Source organism: Equus quagga, chromosome 3, assembly GCF_021613505.1.
Source record: "Equus quagga isolate Etosha38 chromosome 3, UCLA_HA_Equagga_1.0, whole genome shotgun sequence".
NCBI lineage: Eukaryota > Metazoa > Chordata > Mammalia > Perissodactyla > Equidae > Equus > Equus quagga.
In genome coordinates, this window is record NC_060269.1 from 124,229,963 (window position 1) to 124,255,240 (window position 25,278).

General features: G+C 35.5%; 1 protein-coding gene across 3 annotated transcripts in view; it reads right to left on the reverse strand.

Moving 5' to 3' along the window:
- KLHL5 (kelch like family member 5) overlaps positions 1 to 25,278 on the reverse strand; it is a 74,701-nt gene that overhangs the window by 42,946 nt on the left and 6,477 nt on the right. Inside the window, exon 2 of one of the 3 annotated variants that reach the window (XM_046657142.1) lies at positions 9,732 to 10,203. The exons of the other annotated variants lie outside the window; for them this stretch is intronic. Coding sequence (XP_046513098.1) covers positions 9,732 to 10,114 — 383 coding nt within the window. The 5' untranslated portion in view covers positions 10,115 to 10,203. The remainder of the gene's footprint in view (positions 1 to 9,731; positions 10,204 to 25,278) is intronic. 3 annotated transcript variants of the gene reach the window in all.

Sequence of the window (25,278 nt, forward strand, 5' to 3'; positions counted from 1 at the left end):
TCTAGAAGCAATCTATGCAATCATTTAATTCAACTCCCTTATTTTGCAGATAAGAAAATTTGAGGCCCAAAACGGCCAAAGTGCTCAACCAAGGACATATAGGCAGCCAGTTACAAAGCCAGGATCAGAAGGCATTCAGAGTATTGGTCAAACCACCCACCACAAAGGAATGGAAATTCTTGCTTGCCTTTACCCCAAGGCATTAGTGAGTGCAAGGACTAGGGGTGTGAAGGGAGAACGACAGCACAGTATGAATGAGGACATCTTAACAGAAAAAAGACGTTAGAACTAAGGATCTTAGATAAAAGTCTACTGCTATGTGACTGCCCCTTAGCTAGATGTGAGAGAGCAAGAGTCTCTTAGGTTTCCGTGGGACAGAGATCACACCTCTATCCCTGGTTAATTAAATGCTTTTAATATTCTGGCTCTGTGTAATTTACAATGTTAATACTTCCTTACTATTTCATTTCCTATTATGTGTTTTGGTTTGGAGGGTTGAACTGGAGAGGTACAGTGTAGTGATTAAGAGCATTTTAGGAAGGTTTTAGAGCCATGCTGTCCAATACAGTAGCCACTATGTCCATGGGGATATTTTAATTAAAATGAAAGAAAGTAAAAGTTCAGTTATTTAGTTGGACTGATCATATTTCAAACGCTCAACAGCCCCATGGGACTGGTGGCTGCCAAACTGGATGGTGCAGATATAGAACATTTCTATCAATGCAGAAAGTTCTATCGCATAATGCTGATTCAACTCTGTCACTACGTATCATTCTAGACAAGTTATTTAACTTCTCTGAACCATACCTTTTCCAATAGCAAGACAGGAATAAGCAATACGTAGCACTTTCTTTTAGAGGATCTCTCATGGGAAGATTATTAAATGAAAAAAATGAATGCATACCCCTAGCATAGAATAAATACACAATCAAGGTAAGCTATTGTTAGTAGAACCTTGCTTTTCAATGACCGATGGGAAGTCTTTGTCTTTATATGATGTTTCTCTTTTTAAAAAAATGATCCCTAGGGCCGGCCCGGTGGTGCAGCAGTTAAGTGCGCACATTCTGCTTCGGTGGCCCGGGGTTCCCCGTTTTGGATCCCGGGTGCAGACATGGCAATGCTTGGCAAGCCATGCTGTGGTAGGCATCCCATATAAAAAGTAGAGGAAGATGGGCATGGATATTAGTTCAGGGCCAGTCTTCCTCAGTAAAAAGAGGAGGATTGGCAGCAAATGTTAGCTCAGGGCTAATCTTCCTAAAAAAAAAAAAGATCCCCAGCATTATCAATTTTTATAACTAAATTTCATACTTGCTCATTAACATGGCCTTTATTAAACCTTAGACATCCTAACCCACAACACAAACATCTGGGAATAGGCTATTTATGGAGTATTTAAAATATATTTCTCTGTGATTTCTACTTGATCTTTTACAAGATAACAGAGGAAATACATCTGACATCTCTGCTTAGTTTTATTTATCTGATGTTACCAAGATGGTAAACCACATTTCAAAGAATTGCACGACATCATTCAAATCTTTTTTTAATAGATGTTCGCAGTAATGAACTCTACATTGCTGAATATTTCCAGGCTACAGGGAAACATTTAATTTTTAGCTTATTGTCCTTCTGCAGTAGGCAACTGTATTTGTAAGCCAGAAAAACACCTAAACATGGGGAAGAGGCAAGTATCAAACAAATCAAGTCATCAACTATTTACAGAGTAAGTCCTAACATGCAACGTTGCACCAGTTGTTAGAAACTGTGGGGATGCAAAGAAAGATATGATTCTTTAGTGAAGGGACTTGTAATTTGAAGAATGGAGTTTCATAAACTGGAAAAAATTAAACAACAACACCGCCTAACACTTGCAGTTCCTCAGATTTCACATGCATATGCACATGTGCATATGCACACAATATGCACCATGATCAATATTACTTTTTTATTATAAACTACTTAGATTTCTTCACTTTCATCACCAGAACTTGCATTAGGCTTTCTTAATGGAGTAATTTTTCAAAAGAAGTTTTAAAAATCACTTTACAAGAATTATACTGTAGTATACGGTTTTGCGTAGAAAATAAAGCTGCATTGAAACTCTAAATAGTCTGTTTGGCTCACTCCCTAGGTAAGTGATTTATTCCTAGCCACCTGCCTCGTAGCTTCTGGCATTCAGAATTCATGCTTTTGAAAAAGTGCAAATTACTATATCATGAATCTCTTGGCATCTTTTACAAATATTCAAAATCATAAATGTAAAATAAGAATGTAAATTGCTTAGTATAGGCTAGCAGTCTCTAAATCTTTTTATGCAAACCCATTTCAGCATGCTTTTAAGCATATGCCCAATTATACAGATATTTACTAACTTACAAAACATATATACCATTGTAGAATTATTATACTATAAAACACAGAAAAAATAGATATTTAAAAGATAAAATATAAATAGAAGTTTTAATAAGTAGGTGTGTGTATATATATATTTTTTATCCTTTCTCCAACAGATCATCTTGTACATCCCCAATTGGAGTGTAATTGCTGGTGAAATATAGAGAAAGGAAAGATCAGTCTGGGCTAGTATTTGGAAAGGCAACAAGTAGCAGGTGAGATCTTAGAGTTTAGATGAGTGAAGAGGAAGGGGAGTTGGGGTTGTCCCCTTTAAGGAGAGGAAAAGGCAAGCGTATAAAAAGAAATGACAAGAGGTGATGAAAAAGAGTACCTTCACCTTTTCCCTTCTCAAGAGAAATATTTTTTGATTTTGAAATTTAAGGGGTTTTTTTCCTGGTACCGTGGCCAGAATATCTGGGGTGGCCAGAATATCTGGGGTAAAGAGAGTTAAATGTAGTTTATAAGAATCACATTCTCTTAAATAATAACCAGTGAAGGGGAAGGGCCTTGGGCACTCTTATACAATGCTGGTGAGAATTGGAATAGTAGTAATAGTCCTGAAATGACTCTGAGAATACAAATCAAAAACCCTATAAGTGTGCACACCCTTGACACTTTATCCAAAGGAAACAATCATCTGTACCTACGAGACCTAGCTACAGGGAGGGTTTATGACAGGTTATTTCTAACAGAAAAGTACTGGAAACAATCTAAATTCCAAAAAAGAAAAATAGAATATTGGTTAAATAAACAAGACATATATGTGCATATGGGAGAATGCTCTGCCATTTAAAAAGATATAAGAGAACATTTAATGATGTGGAAAGCTGTTTTAGTGGACATAATTGTTTTTTGCCTATCCAGGATTCCTTCTTATGGGAACAGACCCATCTCTACCTTTTGGGAAACCACACATTCCCTGCCTCAGTCCATATGGCTTGGGTGGAGTTGAATCCTCCCCCTGGGGAAAGGTGAGCAAGGGACTTGGGCGTGGCCAATAAGAGTATCAAATCTCCTGCAATAATGACTGGCTACAGTGGACACATGATCCAAATAAGGCCAATCACAGTCCATTTCATGATGCTACTTGGCACTCTTGGAAAAGAGTCACTTTCTTTCCATTGAGGTTGCTAAACTGATAAAAAGTAAACTTGGAGCTGCTAGTGGCTTTTTTGCTACCACACTGACAGCCTGCTGAGACAACGCCATCACAAAGGAAAACAGAATCTAGAGGGAGAAAAATAGATTCCTGGTGTTAAGTATCTGGATAAGGCCATGTCTAAAGCCAGGCTCTATCCTTGGACTTTATTTTTTATTGCGGTAACATTGGTTTATAACATTATATAAATTTCAAGTGTACACCATTATATTTCAATTTCTGTGTATATTACATCATGTTTGGACTTTTAATTTATTTACGTGAACCAAATTTCTAGTTTTTGCTTAAGTCAGTTTGAGTTGGGCTTCTGTTTTTGCAAACAAGAGAGTCCTAATTTTAGTATTTACATTAGGGCAAAAAAGCAGGTTATAAAACAGTATGCACAATAAGCTTCAGATTTTTATTCTAAAAACACATCTTTTTATTATATATGTATAGAAAAACATACTTGAAGGACACTTTCCCAAATTGTTAATGGTTGTTATTTTGTGATGGCAGGGTAATTAGTGAGTTTTATATTTCCATTTTTCCTTATCTCTATTTTCTGATGTCTCTGTGGTAAAATATTATGTAATACAGAAAAAAATTAATTAAAAAATTAGATCCAAAGAATTCTAAGGAGTTCTATTCAGCTGTCTTCATCTCTTGCACCCTGTTGATCGTGATGCCAAAACCATTCTTTACTTCTACCACAGTAACGACTTTTAGCTGGGTACATGGCTACTCAGGTAGAGACTACATTTCTAAGCCTCCCTTGCAACTAGTCATGGCCATGTGACTAAGTTTTCAACAATGGAATGTGAGCAGAACTAATATATGCAACTTGTGTTATTTGCTTAATGTTCCCCCTTTTCTTTCTTTGGTCCTTTCCACAGGCTAGAATGCAGAAGGGGAGCTGAGCAGACTTTGACCATAAAGAAAGGATAACACCCTACAGGATGGAGTAACAATTTGGAAGGAATCTGGGTCTCTGAGTGAACTTGAGAAGCAGACCTACCTATCTGCCCTGGACCATTTGCCCATTTGTTAGCTGATAAAGATATAAACTTCTCTTATTTTAGCCACCATATTTCTGAATCTCTTTGTTATGTCATCTTAGCCTATTCCCTACTAATATACTCCCTAAAGTTAAATGACCAAATTATATGGCTTTGGGCATATGAGTGTTTATGTGGTATGAGTGTGCGTCATTGTTTTCATGCCTAATATATCTAATTCTAAAGATATAATACCTCACTATCCAGCTCCAAATGGATAAAAATAAAATATAAGCAATAAGTGACATAAAGACAGCTTCTTCTGCCTTAAAAAACTGGAGTTATAAAGGCCAGTTGCACAACTGTAATGCCTATCCCTTTTTATAAGCTGATTTTTCAGCTTTCCCAGCAGGTCTGAGAACTAAACTCCTACTCTGTTTAAATCAGCCAATTTCAGTTGCTTAAAACTAAGAACTCTGATTGATACAGCACACAGGTAGGCTTTAGGGGGTTCATGAACTCCTTGAACTGTATATAAAATATTTAACATACACATCTACACACACACACAGTGTTTTCTGAGGAGAGGTTCCACAGCTTATGTCAGGGAATCCATATGACTTGGGCATACATATGTGAGGGAGGAAATGCAATACATACTTCCAAGATATAAGTACACTATAGCTGAACTTCTTTGTCATCTCTGGAAACAAAATTTTTTTCATGAGGAAATGCAGAATATTTTAATTTCAAACTGAACTAGAATTAAGAGACTGGTTCAAACAAGGAGATGTAGAGACAACATAAAGAGGGTCAAGAAAAAGGAAACAGCACTTGAGAGAAAATGTAATATTATGAAGATAACCTCTTGCTGGGATAGGAGGGGGAACTAAATGCCTTTAAGATGAGTCAAAGAATAGCAAATCAACTGACCAAGGAATAGAAGAGTTCAAGGATACCTGCTTGAAACAGAGTAGCCAGCAACCAATAAGGTGCTTTAGATAACTAGATAAAGAGTTGTGGCTGTGTCAAAAGACTATACCTGTAAGCCAGCCAGGTTTGGCATTTTCAAGAACCAGGCTAAGAAAATTAGCTGAGGAGAGAAGGTGAAACTGGTTAGAATAAATCATTAACTATTATGTAAATCCAAGTTGAACTCAGGGGTTAAATGAGTAGTCACAGAGAACTGCCTACTGCTATGTGAGGATGAAATCTACATTTTAACTGTTTGGGTTCACAATGTAGCTATTTCCAAGCGATCGAGGTTAGTATCAACAGTGATGATGTGATGTGATATAAATGGCACTTTATCTTTGTGGTCTTCCTCCCCAAAATTCATAGCCCCAGTCTAATCATGAGAAAAACATCAGAAAAATTCTAATTGAGTAAGATTGCCAAGGTCATCAAAACAAGTGAAGCCTGAGAAACGTCAGAGCCCAGAGGAGCGTAAAGAGACAGTATGGCTAAATGTAATGTGGTGTCCTGGATAGGATTCTTCAACAGAAAAAGGACACTGGGTAGAAATTTTAAAAATCTGAATAAACTATGGACTTTACTTAAGAATGTATCAATATTGGTTCATTAATAGTAACAGATGCACTATACTAATGAAAGGTATTAATAATAGGGGAAACTAGGTGTGGAGTACATAGAAATTCACTATACTACCTTCATAATTTTCCTGTGAATCTAAAACTCTTGTAAAAACATAAAGTTTATTTTTTTAATGCAGTTTATTTCACTTACTAACCTTGAGCAAGTTACTTAGCCTTTCTGTGCCTCCCTGGCCTCATCTGTAAAATTATAATAGTAATAGTAGCACTCTAACTCAGAAATTTGTTGTGAAGACTAAATGAGTTAATATACTAAAATGCTAGAACAGGGCCTCACAGATAGTGAGCATCCAGTCAGAATGAGCTATTATTATTTTTGAATATTTTTAAAGTACAGTAATATTTTATACATAATGACTGAAAAATAGTCTTACATATAAAATATTAAACTCTAACTTTATAAACAAAGTTTGAAATAATGAAATTTTCCCTAACATGTCAAAAATTAAATTATTTCAAAGTTGGCAAATCAACGGAAGTGTAAACTGTGTTTAGACTATGGTCACATGCGGGCCACCATGTAAACTTTGCTGGTCTTGGTAAGAATCATCCTGAATTAAGGTCTTAGGAACCCATTGCTCACATAAAAGGTAACAACTCTGTTATTTGGGGTCTAAAATTCCTCATAGTGTAAAAAACCAAAAGTTTGCATTTAAATACCAAAGTAATGACTTAGATGATTAGACGACAAAGATGACTTAGATGATTCCCAAGGAGAAAAAGTGGCTAGCTACAGACCCAAGATCAAAGTTAAAAGACAAGAAACTTAAATTACCTAGATGTGTGGCAGCAGAAATTACCAGAAGTCTAAGGCTCAGGCAGACATTTCTCCCAGTTAGAATACAAGTGATCAAACATATTAGCAACATATGATGCCTTTTAACTTAACTTCTGCTTTAAATTGTGGAGACCCACTGTAGGTGTTATGATTCTGTGTATGTAAAACCACTCAGTTGTCTTCCCCTTTTTCTAATAACTCAAAATTTCAGTCTAAGTTCTAAGATCTATGTAAATATTACGTCTGCTTAAACAAAAATTCTCTGTATATCATATGTATTTCCCCATTATGTCTTTAATATTTTAAGATATCAATCTATAATATAGTCAAATAAAACTTTATTTTATTTGAGCATACTACTTATTTTATTACTTGCAGGTTTTATATAAGAAAAAGAACTGTTCTCAAGTTATATACAAAAATTTGACAAATGTCAGTGTAGCTTCTTTTGACATTAACAGTGATAGTTTTTGATTTGTTTACAGTAGAATGGCAATCCCCTAGAGAGACTGTTCACTTAATCAAAAAGCTGGGGGCAAATAAATGTATCATTATGACAAAGATCAAAGATTCAGAGCTGGAGGATTGAAAGAAGATGTAAGAATTAGATATATTTAATCTAGAAAAAAATGAACACACAAATGACATTTCTAAAATCTAGAATGCTTGTTTTTCCCTTTTTTGCAATAAGATGTTAAGATAGAAATTTCAAACCATTGGGAATGTTAAATCGCTTGGACACATTTCCCCTCATATCTAAAAATCAGAGACATTTTCTTTAAGTACATTTTACCTTTGAAATAATATTTTAGGAATAGCTTGGTCACTGCAGATGCTAACTGTTTACTCCCATCTTATTATTTACCTTATTAATCTTGACTAGCATTTTTAAAACAACTATATTTATTTTATATTTTTAAAAATATAGTTTTCTTAATTTTATATTTCCTATAAATAAAAATGTCCATTTTTTGAAGTATGCACATAGCAATCTCTCAGTCAAAAAAGGGCAGTCTTTTTCTTGCATAATGAATATCCCACCAAGATGCTATTTCAATATGGATACTAAAGAATAGATTAACTTAATTACAGTAATCACCAGCTATGCAAATTACCTTTGTAAATTATAGCGACCAACGTACGTATAACCTTTCCAAGATTTTACATGTATATAAATTTTATACTCATATATACATATATAATCTCTCCAGGTAGTAGATACGTGTTAACATTTTTATAACTTACGCTAGTAAATAAACGAATGTTTTGTTTTTCTAATTTTGTTAAAATATTCTCAATACATCATATTGATTTTCAAATGGAAATATGAGTACTCTTTGGTTTCCTACAAAAATGATAAACCCTGAACCTTTTACTAGATAAATTATTCTCTTTATGGTAACAAGTCTCCAAAGAAAATAATGAAACCACATTAACTCAATTAATCTCCACTTAAAATTAGTGGCTCTTATTCCCTTTAGACAATGCCAGGTCATGAACTAGTTTGAAAAATTTTAAGTTAAATATACTAGCTACCTATGTAAAGATATTCCCCTCTCTCCATTACACAAATGATTATAGATGACTGGTCTATATTTATTATTATTCCAACACCACAGTTCAGAATTCCATGTTCTGAAGGTTAGAAGATGAGAAGGTGGTAAACATCCCCAAGTAAGATATACTTGAATATATGAACTCATTTTATCTCCATCTCTTATGATGCCTCTATTAATAATAACCAAATACAAATGTTATTAAAACCTGCAAAGAAATTTTAAAAGAAAAAGAATCCAGCAATCAAACTAGACAAATGACAAGCTAGACAACTAGTAAGCTATTTGTACCTTTAAATATTTTGAAATATTTTTGAGTATAGATAAATCAGAAGGTGACTTTCATGTTCTAACTTATTATATAATATGCTACAGTAGTTTAAACTGATGAATAAGAATATCCATTTCAAAGATAAAGCCAGGTTCCAAGGGTAAAGATGGATAAAGTCATTATGAAATTACCAATTTTTTCTTTATTTTCTCTCCTCAAACTAATTTTCCCTTCTTACCCCCTTTTCACCAGTTGACCACATCTAGTCCCTCTGTGATCCCTTAAACTCTCCTGAAGGAATGTCCCTCCTTTCTCTAAATAGCATAATTTTCAGTGAAGTGCAGGTAACAGAAATTAGTAGCTGTCGTCTTTAGAAAGAGACATGTTACTGTATTCTCTGTATTAATCTGGAGAGCTGCAACATAGGACAAAGAAATCATCATAAGAAAAATATTACTGATAACTACAATGGTATAAAAAAATATGGAGAACTATAATGTACATCTCCTTGTAAAATTTTTCATTTTCATTAAAATTTAAAAATGACTCTATAATCTGTTGCAAACTAAAATGTCATAAAAAATTTTATACTATAGAAATGTCTTCTATAGTTTTGCTATGACTATAAAAGGTAATTCAATGAAGGAAACTGCGAGGCAATGATGCATAAAATTGCTACTATATATTATTTTCCAGGCAGAGCCAGATCTATATATGGAACAGAAGATATTTCAAAATGAATGCTATTTGTTGACTTTATAATTAAACAGAATTAAAATTAATATTAGAATATTTTTAAAAAGCCTAGCAAAAGTACCACAAATGTATACCAAGATATTATATACATGTATGTAACTATATATTTTTATGTATGTATGTATATGATATATTCATAGATTTTAAATAATAATACTAAATTATTTTAAAACATTATAGAGAATATACCCCCACACCCCATTTCTAACAGTAAGAAAATAATCAACCTGCATGAACTGGAATCAGATTCATTTTCTTCTTCACTAGTGCCATCATCCACTTCTGGTCTATCCAGCCAATGTGCACCGCCACAATCTTCTGCTGTAAACTCAAACGCAGGGACTTCAGAGGTGGATGCCATTGGCCAAGAAGGTGAATTCTGAAAATCCAGTTGGCTGGACCTTCGGTAACCAATTGAAGCCAAAGGCAATTGTAGGCTACATGGATCTAAAAACTTTCTCCCACCGTTTGCTCCAGTCTGTCCTCGATTCCAAAATTCTCCCTGCTGGCTGTCAACTGTAGAATTAGGAGATGACGCTTGATGGCCAAACCACCTCCATCTGATTTTCAAAATCTGCTTCACATCAAACTCTTTACGAGAACCAGACATCCTCAGAGAAACCAAGTGATCGTCTAGGCAACGGGCAAAAAGCACTGCACACAGATTTGTGCATCCAACCAAGACAAGTATATGCCCTGCTGTACACAATAAACAGATTGAAAGGAAAATAAATCACATTCGCATATATAGCTACATTTACTTTTATACCAATATACCAGATTATAAAGAACAAAGGATAATGAATAAAGATGAAACACGGTGGAACATTCCATTCAATCAGAGCAAACTCTCATCCACCTATCCTGAAGCAGCTGGACCACTTTCCCCTGCTCTCCTTTCCCATACTGACCATTAGCTCTCACAAACACTGACAGCATTCATTAAAGTCCTTTCAAATGCAGAACACCACCCCCTTTTCTTAAACCACAAATGACAGAGACAGAAAGCACTATCCGTTGCAGTATCTCAGTCTCTGCTGCTTAGTGTATTAACTCTTTTATTGCTGAAACAAGAAATTTATTCCAGAGCATTTTCCTTTGTACTTAAAAATCACTGTAAAACTAAAATGTTTCTATTTTTATACTAAGTTCCTAAATAAGATATTACAAAATGATGTTTTTTAAAATGTAGTTTTTAATTGAATGAGTTATAGTGATTTTGAAGCTGTGCTCTTGGGATGGGGGATGAGGAGGAAGGCAGAGTACAAAGGTGAGGCTTCTGTTTGTTGCTTTCCACTTCTATCTTCTCCCTTCAGGAAAGGACTGCATTTAATTAATATAGTTAAGATCCTGGGTAAGATTTCATTTGAGCAAAGGATAAGGAAAAGAATAAGGAGAAGAAAAAGTTTGAAAACTACAAACGATCAAAATACAACAGTACTTACTCTTTTTCAGCTAAATAACCTGAAGCCAATATGGCTCTATAATTAGGACTAGGCCACTTTGATTTAGTATAATATCCAAATTTCTGTAACACACTACTTAGAAAAAGGAAAGTGTGGCTCAAGAAAGCTACCACGGGCTGGGATAGGACTATTTCTAATGGTGCCCTCTATTGTCAGCAAAACAAAACGATGCCCTGAACATGATTACAGTTAAGGCAAATTGATAAGGCAAATAAAAATCAATCAAGTTGTAAAATGTTGAGTAGTTATTGTGAGCAAGACACTCTACTAGGCATTGTAGGGGACACAGATAAATACAGCTTGGTTCCCACCCTCAAAAATAATGTCTAGTTACTGCAGCAAAAAATATTCGACAACTCAAATATAAGAAACATCATAAGGTTGCAATATTAACATTTTGTGATCTGCAAATACAGACTTTTGAGTTTTCAGGGTGCTCAATATCTAATGCTATATCAAATATTCCACTCAAAAGAGAATGACTATTATCAACTGACCAAAAAAAAAAGCTGCTTTGGAGGTTTACAAAAATAAAAATATTGTGAGGCATATATACTTAACCTCACACAGCTCTTTAGAAGAATACAAATTTAGAGAAACAAGAATGAGAGGCACAAAAAGCCACATATAATTTTGTGCTAAATACTATAGGACAAATCACAAATACCATAAGAAAGAGAAAGGAGATATCAAGATGCTGTGGCGTGGCATGGGCCAGTTTCATTAGGGGGAAGTCTTCTAAGAATGGAAAGAAGTCATGTAGACAGAATGATGACAGATTTTATAAAGGAAGAAAGATACTTTAAAAAGCATGAAGTGAGCACATTGACAAAGAAAGAAGGGGAAATAAGTTTGATCAGCCAGCCAGACATACCTAATTAATTTTAAGGAGTAGTAAGAGAAAGTCAGATGAAAATAATGAGATAAAACTCCTTGAGCACAAAGCTTTACAGATGTAAAGTCTAGCAGGCAATATTAAGTGGACGGTTGAACAGGGCAATGCTTTAAAAAATCAATCTGGCAGTTGTACGCAGGTGCGTTAGAGAGTGAAATGACACTTTTCCCTCTCCTCTCACCTCTGTCAGACTCCTTCTTATCAACTCGCTTCTAACTCCACTCTACCTATCCAACTTTATTTCTATTTTCCAACACAGACACATTGCTTCATCAGTTAAGACAGAATCTACATTATGTCACTCCCTCTTTTATATGTTGTTTGTGTCCCAATTTCTCTGGTTCTAAAATCCTACTCATCCTTCAAGGTTTAGCATAGTCACTACTACCTGTAGAAAGACTTCTCCAATTACTCTAGCCTTGTGGTTCTCAACAAGGGTAGCACCAACGGTCCACTCCCACACCAGAAGCCAAGAAGGCGTCTGGAAGTTGCAGGAGTGGTGGTGGTGGTAGACTTTTAGTGGTTGGAATGACCAGAGAGTGCTATAGGAGTTGAATGGGCAGGGGCCAGAGTTGGTAAACATCTTGCAATGCATAGTACAGACCCACACAATGAAGAACTGCCACTGTGGTAGTTCATAATGATCTTTGATGTCTTCATTCAAATAAGTATTTACCAAGCATTTATATGTACAAGGCCCCACAAAAGAAAGAAAGGTAAATAACAAACCTTTCTTTCAAGAGGTTTTAAACTTGCACTCTGGCAGACATAGGGATAATTAAATGAACACTATAAATGAATAATTTTTTTTTTTTTTTGAGGAAGATTAGCCCTGAGCTAACTGCGGCCAATCCTCCTCTTTTTGCTGAGGAAGGCTGGCCCTGAGCTAACATCTGTGCCCATCTTCCTCTACTTTATACGTGGGATGCATGCCACACCATGGCTTGCCACGCCATGCCATGTCCACACCTGGGATCCGAACTGGCAAACCCCGGGCTGCTGAAGCTGAACATGCAAACTTAACTTCTGCACCACCGGGCCGGCCCCTAAATGAATAAATTTTGATAAATACAATTTTATATAAATATAATTTTAAATTGGATTCAATCTATCAATGTGAGAGCAATTATCAGAGATTCTAGTTACAATGTGCTAGCTCCAATAGCTAGAAGTGATTTTAACTGCTTTTGTTGTTTAGTTGACTAATTGAAGCCTGAACTCAAGAATGGACTTCCTTAAAGGCCACTGAGATGCCAAACATTTCTCAATATAATATAGAGAAGAAATCCAAAGAATGTTAAAATGTCAAACCATGCCTGCACTCCCAAGGGGGCCCAAAGACCCCTTTTACCAAGATATTAAGATATACATTAAATATGAACCTCTTTAATGCAGTAGCTGTTCTGAGGAGGCTAGAGATGCAGATGGGAGATTAGCCACTGAAATAGGCTCCTTGATTCTAAAGGGATACCAGGATCTTGGGTTGGCAAAGGCCAAATAGCAGCATTTAACCATTGCTGTCATGATTATGAGTTTAGTTACATGCACACATACATACGCATTTATATACAAAAAAAAGCATAACCACCTTTTGTTTCAGTGAAATGATACTGCATGTTTTTTTCACTAAGACCTTTATTTTGTCAATCCACTTCCACTCATTCTACCCAGTAATCCACGTTGACAGCTTGGTGTAGTCTTTCATATTTTTCTTCATGTTTATAAAATCACATACAAACATAGTAATTTTTGTTATTGTTTTATAAAAGAGAGATCATATTGTATACATCTTTTTGGCATTTTGCTTTTTTCACCTAACTTTATACACACACACAGAAATAAACTAATAATGATTGTTTTAACAGTTGCATAATATTTTATAGTTGTAAAACAATTTATTAAATTATCTCCTTGTTAATGAGCATTCAGGTTGATTTCAGGGTTTTGTTTTTTTTATCCTATTAAAATAATATTGAAAAAAACATCCTTGTGGGGCTTTTATGTCTATGGAATTTATTCCCAGGAGTGGAGTTGCTGGCTTGAAGGTATATGTATTTTAAATTTGAATAGTTTACTTTCCTAAGGCTCACATTTTCAAAAGTAAAGTGAGTCTACCTTTCTCATCTATTTTCATAGGCTCAACAGTCAACGAGTATTATCATTCTTTTAACCAGAGATAACTACTGAGCTTGAGCATATTTTCATAGGTTAATTGACCATATTGACTTAGAGTTTTCTGTACTCATTTATACTCTTTGCCTATTTTTCTCTTGAGCTGTTTATCTTTTCCTTAGCACTAACTAGAAGCTCTTTGTATATTATAGATATTAACTCCTAATCCATCTTGTTTTTGCAAATAATTTTTCTATTTTCCAAATGAATAGCAACTAGTGCCTGCACCTTTAAAAACATTTTAAAGTTTGACATATATTAGAAAAGCGTGCAAATCGCAAGTGGAAAGCTCAATGAATTATGAACCCCACCCAGGTTAAGAAAAGGAATATTACCAGCACTCAAGAAGTCTCCCTCATGCCCCTTCTCAAAGGTAACCATCATCCTTAGCATAAATTAATTTTAGCTGCTTTTGAACTTCATATAAATGTATTTTTGTCACGATTGTGTTGATATTAATCTGTATTGTTGTCTGTAGCACCTGATGGTTTTTACGGCTATATAGTATTGCACTGTATAATACACAACTATCAAAATGCATTCTATTGACAGACATTTGAGTTGTTTCTAGTTTTAGACTTTTGCAAATAACGTTGCTATGAACATTCTCATACATGTTGTCTGGTGTACATGTACATGCATTCCTGTTATATATATAGACCCACAAATGAAACTGCTAGATCATAAGATACGCATATGTTCAGCTTTGATTGTTGTTTTCAATTTATACTCCTTACAAGCAGCATATGAGAATTCCAATTACTCCACATGCAGCCAACACTGGTCATCAGTCTAGTTTTAGTCATGCTGATAGGTCTGTAGTGGTATCCCATTTGGTTTCTTTACATTTTTCTGATTATTATCATGGTTGAGTAACTTTTTATGTTTATCTGTCATTTGGATATCCTCTTTGTGAAAAGTCCTTTGTTTAGGTTTCTCGCTCTTTTTTCCTATTAAACTTGTCTATTTTCTCGATTTGTAGGAGTTCTTTATATTTCTAATATGAGCCCTCTATTATCAATATAACTTTAATATAAACCACCCTTTTCCTACTAAATTGAGGTATTATTTTTATTATGAATTAGCTTCCCATACTTACAGAGATCAATTTCAGGATGCTTATTCTGTTCCATGGCCTATTTTTTATGCCAATATTACAGTTTTAACTATAGGATATTTATAATATATCTAATATTTGTTTAAGCAAGTTCCTGTCTCAAACATCTTCTTTCAAAATAATTTTTAAGGCTAAGTTTGGATATTTACTCTTTTATTTATACTTAAAATAATACTACCCAATCCTCTCAACAAAAAGCCCCAACTCTACTGAGATTCTAATTGGAACGGCATTTAAGTTGTATATTAATTTTGAGATGATTGGCATTTTATGATATTAAGGCTTCACATCCAAGCATATATGTTTTTTAGTTTGTTCATCAATAAGATTTTAAAATCTTTTGACTATAGGTCCTGTGCCTTATTAAATTTTTATTGTGTTCTTTACTTTTCTTTCTTTTTTTGTCACTTTTGTAAATGTAGTAACGTTTTCTGGTTTCATTTCCACATGTCTATTGCCATTATGATAAAAGTACTGAGTACATTTATCTTATATCCAGTCATTTTATCACACTTCTTCATTAGTTACAATGTTTTTTTAATTAGTGTGCATTTCTAGTTAAGTTAGAGGTACTTTTGAGACATCAAAGTGGAAATGTCAGATAGTTGGATAAATGTTCCTGGAGCTCAGATCCAAGCTCCAAGGAACTCTAATAGATAGAAGTCCAGTAGTAGAGAAGCCACCAAAGGAGACTGAGAAGGAACAACTACTGAAGTAGAGGAAAATCAGCAGGGTAGGGTGTCAGGCAAGTCAAGGGATGAAGTGTTTCACGGCAAAAGGCATGGTCACTATATCAAATAAGAGGTCAGGTACCGTGGGCAAAAAAAACGTCCACTGGAGTTGGCAACACAAAAATTTTACCAAACCAGATAGGAACAGTTTCAGTAAAGGGAGGGGTTCCAAAGTCAGATTAGTGGGTTAACAGTTAACAGAAGATGAGAAATGAAAGAGAGCATGTACAGACAACTCCTTCAGAAAATTCCGCTGAATAGTGAGGCTGTGGAATAGGATTGTAGCTGGAGGAGTTAAGGGATCGAGGCAATGCATTTGTTTTGCTTACTTGTGTGTTGATTTTTAAAAACATGGAACCTATTAGAACGATGAGAATGATGCAGCAGAAAGGAGAGATTGATGATTGCAGAAGGAAGCACTCGAACAAGAAAGTGAAGGCTTTGATAAAAGGAAAAGGGAGGCCCATAAGCACAGTGGACGGCTTGGATAGTCATCCTACGAGGGATACTTCCTCTACTGTAAGATTTATAACTTGCTAAAGGCACCGATTATTTAAAAAGGAAAGAAAAGATATCCGCTAAGCAGTCTACTCAAATTGAAAATCAAATCAGCCTTCTAAAAGGAGTCATGAAATAATAAAGATTAGAGGAAAAACTAAGAATTAAGAAATAAAATGATAAAGAACTAGATCTTTAAAAATCTGTCACTATACTCTATTATCCTCAAGAAAGCATAATCAAAGAAAAGCAAATTAGAACTTAGAGAATAAAATAACAGTCATAATAAAATGGAATATTTAAATAAAATAAAAGAGTAGAAAAATAAAAGGTCAGCATTGCTACAAAAATTTTAAATGTCAAATTGAATATTTCCACAAGGGAAATGCTGACAGAGGAAGTTAAGTAAGCCAAGTTGGAAAATATTCCTCAAAGGCAGAATTTGCTCAAAATCCCTTATAGCTAGGTCTCTAATAATTTTGCCAAAGGTTAAGCCCATCCAAGCATGGCTACTTCGGGGGGAAAATCTTCATTCTAACAAAACACGTTAAAAAATTATCTATTGCTACAGTAGCTTGTTATAGCCCCCATTTTAGAAAGGGGTTTACAGAAATATTTCCCAGCTTTAACTGTTTTCTTGGTCCAAATACTTTCTTTGTGAAAAATATGCAGTAAGCTTAAGCATTAATGCTTTCACGACATGAAATTCAGAATTTGTTTAAATAACACTTTTTTCTTCTGTCCCATCAACTTTTGCTAAACCATATAAAATTGTTTTGCTCAAAAATTTATCCAGCTCTGACGAGAAGTACTTCCTAGGGTAATGACTGATAAAAGATCAATCCATATTAAAGTCATTACATTGTTAAACTGTCAAAATGGTTTTCACTGACTGCTCTATAGAAATGAGATCCCTCATCATTCTCTATCTCCTGAACCTCTTAATTTTTTTCAAGCACTTACCACCACCTGGCATATTAGATGTTTATTCACTTATTTGTTGTCTTTATCCTCACTACAAAGTAAGCTCCAGCAGAACCTTGTTTCGTTCATTGCTGTAGCCCCAGCAATTAGGACAGTACCTGGCAGACAGTAGGTGCTCAATAAATATTTCTCTAATGAATGAATGAATCCTACAGTTATAGAGCAATAATAAAAAAGATATACTTAAACTGTACATTTTTTAAGTTATAAAATAAAATTGAGAATCTAATATTAAAAACATATTAGGAAAACATTTACCTCTGGTAATAAAACCTTTTCGGTATTTTTTCAACTTAAGAGAAAAATTACCATATGTTACTCTAAGAATTTCTGTTTTCTATTTCATTCCTCAGGCATAAAATTTTTATCACTTTAAAATCTAATGGCTAAACAGCAGATGTCTTTTCAAACTGACACGACACTTTCTTCAAAATGATTATCAAATTATATTCTGTACCGCTCCTTTATTTTAATAAATTTGGCTTACTTAAAGTTAAATTTGAGATACAAAAGCTCACATGATATTCAAAATAGATAAGTGGCAATTATGAATACATTTTTCAAAATGTAATTAAGGAATCCACATGCAATTTCTGCTTCAAATCTGCTCAAATGGTAGTTTGTGAATTTAAAAGATGACACTATTTGGTATTACAATAGCAACGCCGAAATGTCATTAAGATAGACAGCAGATGGGCTCACTCCAATAGCGTGGCTTTTAAAGCTACGGCTTCACTCAATTTAAATCACAGTTATCCAGTAACTGCTTTATCCAGGTAATCATTATTATACAAACCTCTCCTCACATACAGTTTTTAAGACAACAGTATTTGTTTTATGAGTAATCAATTTTAATGGACCCATTCCTATAGCTTTAAGTGTGTGACATGTATTGCACAAAACACATCAAGAATTAATTTTAATGTGCTAACCCAGCAGCACTTCACCTCCCTAAGTTTGTCCTCAACTATAAAAAGAATGAGTTACAACACATGATTTTAAAGAATCCTTTAAAGTTTGGTGGTTCTGGGATACTTTTAAAACTTCATCAAATTAGATAATTAGATCTTTTATCAGAATTTGGCTTATTTTAAAAATTTGAAAACTAACAAAATTCACTGACATTTAAATTCCACTAACATTTAAAAACGTATGCTGGCAGAAAATATGTTATTTATTTACCCAGATTAGAAAAAATTAGAGAGTTACTTTTACTTTAATTCCAGAAATACATCAGATATTCTGTACCTCCTCTCCAACCTCATAAAAAGCAAACATTATAGGGGCTGGCCCCATGGTGCACTGGTTAAGTTTGGCTCACTCGGCTTCAGCAGTCTGAGTTCATAGGTTCAGATCCCAGGTGTGGAGCCACACCACTCGTCAGCCATGCTGTGGTGGTGACCCACACACGAAATAGAGGAAGACTAGCACAGATGTTAGCTCTAATCTTGCTCAAAGCAAAAAAGGACCAATCTTGCTCAAAGCACACACACAAAAAAAGAGGAAGATTGGCAACAGATGTTATGCAAAACAATCCTGGATTTATGTAAATTCAACAAATGTTTGTGCTGTATGCAAAAAGAAGCCAGCCCTAGTGGTCTAGGGGATGAGATCCAGTGCTCTCACTCCCATGGCTGGGGTTCATATCCCGGTCCGGGAATTACACCACTTCTGGTGGCTGCATGTTGCTGTGATACTGAAAGCTATGCCACTGGTACCAGCAGAGTCAGTTAAGGTGGACAGGTTTCAGTGGAGTTTCCAGACTTACAGACTAGGAAGAAGGACCTGGTCACACTTCTGAAAAAACTGGCCATGAAAACCCTATGAATAGCAGCAGAGCATTGTCTGATTAAACACTGGAAAGTGAGAGGATGGTGCAAAAAAAACCAGGCAGGGTTCCACTCTGCTGCACACAGAATCACTAGGTGCAGAAAGAACACAAAAGTGAGAAAATAGGCAGTAAAATCCATCAGGGCAGGGACCACTATATTCCTAACAACCTCTATAGTGAAGAGCATTCAAATATTTAATGAATTTAAGTCAAAGAATAAAGGAATAAATTAATGGCACAGCCCTTGATTCGAAAGATCTTAAAATCTAGCAGAAGAGAGTCTTGAATGAAACCCGTACTGAATTATCAAGAAGTAAGTATGTCCTTCATTTGGGAGAAGATGAGGTTCTTGAGTTGAGGATTTAGAGGTATACCTCAAAAAAATTAATTTGGTAACAGTGAAGAATGGATTTGTAAAGGAAGATACTATCAGTAGGGAAACCAGTTAGAAAACTCTTCAAGGTGAGAGGTATAGTTTAACCTTGGCTGGGAGCAAAGAGATCTGAAGGGGGATAGATGTTAAAGATATTTCAGAGACAGACCTTACACAATGTCTGTGGCAAATGGACAGGAAGAAGTCAAAGATGACAGCATTTTCAAACCTGGGTAGCTGGAAGAGGAATGGTAAGATTAACACAAATAAGGAAGTAAGGAGGATACAGTTTCAAAAGGATTGGATGTAGCCTTAGACAAATTTGGCTTAAATTGTGTATCTAGCAACCAAATAGCTAGGAATAGGGGTCTAAAGCCATACCTAGCTTATAGTTAAAAACCAATCTATTTAAAAGATCAGAAATTTAAAGCGTGGATAGATGAATCCTAGGTTGTTAACACTGGTTATCTTTGCATTCTTCCTACCAGTTACCACAAACACAGGGCATCAAAACTTCTTTTGTAATGAAAAAAAACTTAGACTACACTTTGAAATCCAAAATTAGGTTTCTAGCACAATGTTAAATCTCATACTTTGTTAGAAATAATCAGGAAATATCTCTGATTTAATCAGTAAACAAAAATTAAAAATAAATATCAACTTTAAATTCAGCTGTAACAAGCTAAGAGACCTAGTTTTGTAAGCTATATAGTAGATTGAAAAGTCAGCAGTCGAGAACTCTGATATACAATGAAAATTGAAGTACAAGTTCATGGTAAAAGCCATCTAATACAGCGGTTTTATTTATTTGCATATTCTAAAAGCACTGTGATATATTCTTATATAAGATCAAGGTGAAAAAAGTAAGCGGGGTAAATCTTGACCTTTAAACTAAATTATGTCTCCTTGCTATATGACCACACAGCATCACAAACTACGTGCTCAGATAACTCAATAATCTCATTGAAATTACTTACATAATGTCTGCCTGCTCCCCTGGACTGGAAACTCTATGAAGGTTACAGAAAGGACTATGGCTTTTGAGGCACTTCTAATACAACAGCTGACACTCAATTTAAAAATTGCAGGGTCTGCCCAGTGGCATAGTGGTTAAGTTTGCAGGTTCTGCTTCAGTGGCCCGGGGTTCATGCGTTTGGATCCCTGGCATTGGCCTAGGCACAGCTCATCAAGCCATGCTGTGGTGGCATCCCACATACAAAATAGAGGAAGATGGGCACAGATGTTAGCTCAGGGCCAATCTTCCTTACCAAAAAAGAAATTTAAGAAAAATTGCACTACAGCATGGTAAAGATATACAGCAGCATGCATAGGATGCTATGATAGCTGTAGAGGTCAAAGATATATTTCCAGTCAAACTGGAACTCTGAGTATAGTAAAATCCCCCTTGTCAGATGAAACCTATAGCTGGTCCATGAAACAAAAACATCAGTAATCATAAAAATTATATTTATATATCCCTAAAGATTTTATTTTAACTTAAACACATAAATGCATATTCCCTCACAAATCTTTTCATATAAGGTTAATGCCATATATTTGATATGAGACTTCTACTGAGTTTGGGCCCTCTTTCTTGCATAAGCCGTGCCCACAATGATCCACCATCTATGATTTCCTCTGTGGTTTCTATAAATGGAGAGACAACTTAAAAGCACTTCCGAAAGAATGTGAATACAGAATCAGTTAGGCCAGTGGCCTGTCCACCAGGAGACAAATAGCTGTGGCAGAATATAAATTAATACACTGTTTCCTTCGAGGAGAAAGTCTCACCACAAAAAAAAGTCAGCTGAACCAAACAGTGCGCTTAGTGACGTAGTTAATTTACATTCCGGTGTGAGTTCCTTATTTCCCTGAGAACCATGAATAGTCTAAAGACCAGTTAGCTGGTCCATGGACTTTGACAGGCACAGCTTTAGACTTTGATGGCTTCCCCTCCTGTCTTTTACAGTTATCCAGCCTTCATCAAATTTGATAGCAAATTTGTTAAATAACTCATTATTTTGAGATGTGCCAAAGCATTCAACTTAATTTTCAAAGAAAGAATTCTCTTTTCCTTATACTCTCATTAATTTACATGTCCATTAATGTTTTATAGTTATTATAACAAGCATAACTGTTAAAAACAGGCTTGTGAATAGACAAAACCAACTTTTGGTAAGTACGCAACTCAACAGGTAAGCACAGGGGTGTGCAGGTCTACTATGGAGCAGCCCACTGGGCCATGAGCATTCAGTCGGCCCTTGGGATCAGTAAGTACATTTTACAGAGGGAAGAGAGTGCAGCAGGCTAAAGTTATGAGTCAGTTCACAGGTAGTCGGTCGAGGGTTCTTCTGCTGTTATTTTCCCACATTATCACTTGTTAATGGTGCCCTAAGTGATGTAGCAGAAAGAGCCTGAGTCAATAGCTAAGCCACTCACCAGCTTGCTGTATAATTTGGGCAAATCACTTCACCTTCTTGATCTTCAGTAAAATGGGATTAAGGAAGTAGCATGTGCAAGTATTGAGTAAAGATCTGAATTTGTAACAGCAGCTATTATTTCCTGAGTGCCTGAATGTGCACAATAATATGTGAAATACTTGACACTGAATGGGACATTTAGTTTTCACAAAAACTCTGGCAAACGGGTCATTCCCCTGTCCCTATTACAGATGAGGACACTGAAGTGAAGTGAGGTTACATCTATCTGGTGAGTAGCAGGGTTCAATCTGAATCCAGGACAGACTCTAAAGGCCATATACTTTCAAGCATACCACACTGCTTCTAGCTTTTAAAATATTCTCATTTGCAATCTGCAAATTCTTATTTGCAATATTTGTACAACTACTGTACAAATAGTTGATTTGTACAAAGTTAGATATCTAGGAGAGAGTAGCAGAGCAGACTTAAATCCTTTACCAATACGATCTCACCTAACTAAAAGCAAATAAGGCACTAAAAAAGAAAAAAAAACAGAGTACTTAAAGAACATATCATTCTTAACATAACAAAAATACTGTTAAGTTCATCATAATTGCAATTAAATGTCAAAATGGCATTTAGTCACCAAGTACAAGTGCCTCACAGATTGCTCCTTACTTGGCTCCCTCCCAGTTTCTGTCACTATTTTTTATAGAGCAAAGTGCTGACCCACATTAACATCAAAAATATCTTTTCATCCCTCAACTGCCTATTGGTACTACTATCTGGTAGCAGTGCAAGCAAGATTTTAAAAATCAGCTAAATTAATAATACATGGCCTTTTTATCCCCTAACTTATCTATAAAAGTTATCACAGTTGATACAATGAAGACCACTGCACGATTATAACAAAATATTTACTTTTTAAAATAGCCCTTCGACTTGACGACAGGTAAAAAAAAGAAAGATTTCCTTGCCACCCACTTCTTATATTTTGTGAACTCAAGTATATATTTGCTGTGGCACAAGGATGAAAACTGTAATACCATAAGGATGATGGCAAACCACTGCTAAATTCCTGTCTGATCCTTTATGTGTGGCATGTGCTGAGACACCCAACTGTCTTACGTGCCATAAGAAGTAATAATCCGGATAACCATAATTTTGTCTTTTACTGACCTGAACCAAAACCAGTAAGTGTTTGTCTTCTGTGTGGCTTTTTGATGATGGAGGAGAAAAAAGTAATCAGTACTCTCTAGACACAGATATAATCAAGCAAAATTGCCTGGGTTCTCTGAACACATAATGAGCCAATCACAAATCAACTTGATTCTGCTGCAGGACCCATCTGTTTTATAAACTGTACAGTGAAAGTTGGATAAGGAAAGGGTAGTAAAAGACAAAGTAAGCAACAGAGAGGAGAAAAATGTGAAGCACTCTGCTTCTCAGCTGCTCGTAACAAGAAATAGTAATCACTACAAATGTTAATTAAACCAGTCAACCTTTAAAGAAACTCTCTGGCTTGCCCTGCAACTAGACTGAAAAAAAAAAAAAAACCACTAAAAGACTGTTCTATAACTTAACTCCAGCCAAAAGCAAAATAAGGCATGCTAGTGAGTCGAATGGGGATCAGGGGAGACCAGGGAAGGTTAGAACTATTAGTGTTAATCCAGTCTTCTTAGGAGGCAGTTCCGAGTAGTCCCTCCTATCTCCCAGGTCCCCAGCAAGGCAGCGGTGTTGACAAATTGAGGGCAAAGTTTCAGGGGCCTGCAAAGGACAGTGCTGAACCTATCCAGCAGTTCTAAATTCCTGGAGAGCACAGAACAGGGTCTTCTTTCTTTCTGCTTATCAGAGAAATATCTCCTCAAAGAAAGGCAAATATTAAGTAGAAATGAACTAACCAGGCTCAAATTTAAATCTCGTCTAATCCATTCTCCACACTACAGCCAAAGCAACCTTCCCAATACAATTCTGGACCAAATCACTCTTATTGAAAACTTTTATTTTTTTGTTTTTGATCACCTACAAGATAAATAAAAGCCAAGATCTTTAGATAGAACTCAGTGTTTTTAACAATCAGTAGTCCTTTCAAGCCTGGCTTAGCTTTCCAGCCTTACCTTCCTTTCAACCTCTCTGCCTATTTCATATTTTTTCCATCATAAAAAGTTAAAACACAATACATCAAAGGAAGCAAAATGAATATTTTTGAATACTTCCCAAATGGAAAGAATTATGGCAGGCACTGTGGATAATACTAGTGAGAGTAGAGTTAAAATCTTTTTCCCTTCTGCATTTAACCTTCAGTTAACTCTCTTAGCTCTGTTCCTCTGGCAATCTAACAGAAGTAGGTATGTCAACTATGTTACTAGGCAACATTGCTTATAGTAAAAATGATTAGTAAACTTCCATCTGGACTCAGAAGAACTATAAATGAAATATATACACCTTATAGGAAGCCATAGCTTTGACTTCCCTGAGTGTGATGGCTCTTGTAGTTGGCTTATCCATTGCAGGGACCCTAGCAGCTCAGTCTAAGGAGTTGGACAACAGATATTGTCTCCTGTGGGACATGAGATTTTTTAAGCCAAGGCAGCTCCTACACCTACCTGATGTGAACTTTATCTCCTTGCACCTGAGCTTTCACTTGGAGCAATGTCTCCCAGATGGCTATATGACTGTTAATAGGGCCTGCTGTGAGGATCACAGCCACTGCTGAGGAACATTTCATGCTGCCTTGCTGGCAAGCTGCGCTTCCTGTCTGATAGCCTTCTGAGTAAACAAGCCTTTGGTAGTTTTGTGAGTCTGAACGTTTAGTTGACCCTAAGAAGAGCTGTTCATTTTGCACAGCAGCAAGAGTATAAGAAGGTCTTAGAATGACATTCCAGATGTTCTACAACTTGTAGAACAAATCCCTTCTGCCTTTTGTCTGCTCTTTTAGCCTCACATACATCCCTGAGAAATCCCACCTAATCTTATACACAGCTTTTACTCACCTTCCTCTGTCGTTTTCTTTTTCTGGGGATCCCCTCTTCCAGGTAACATATACTACCTCCCCATTGTCCATTCCTTCAGCCATCTGCTGAGGTGAAGCTATGGATATTTTTCAACCAGAAAGAAAGGAGATATTGCATAGGTAAAGAAAGCAAGAAAATTTTGCTAAAAAAAGCTAAGTATACACAGCTTACAGAAAAAGAATGGAAATATACTGAGAATAAAAATAGGTTAAGTTGGTGGAGAGATATGGCAATAGCATATTAAAGTGTAAAATGTCCAGATAGAGTGTCTAG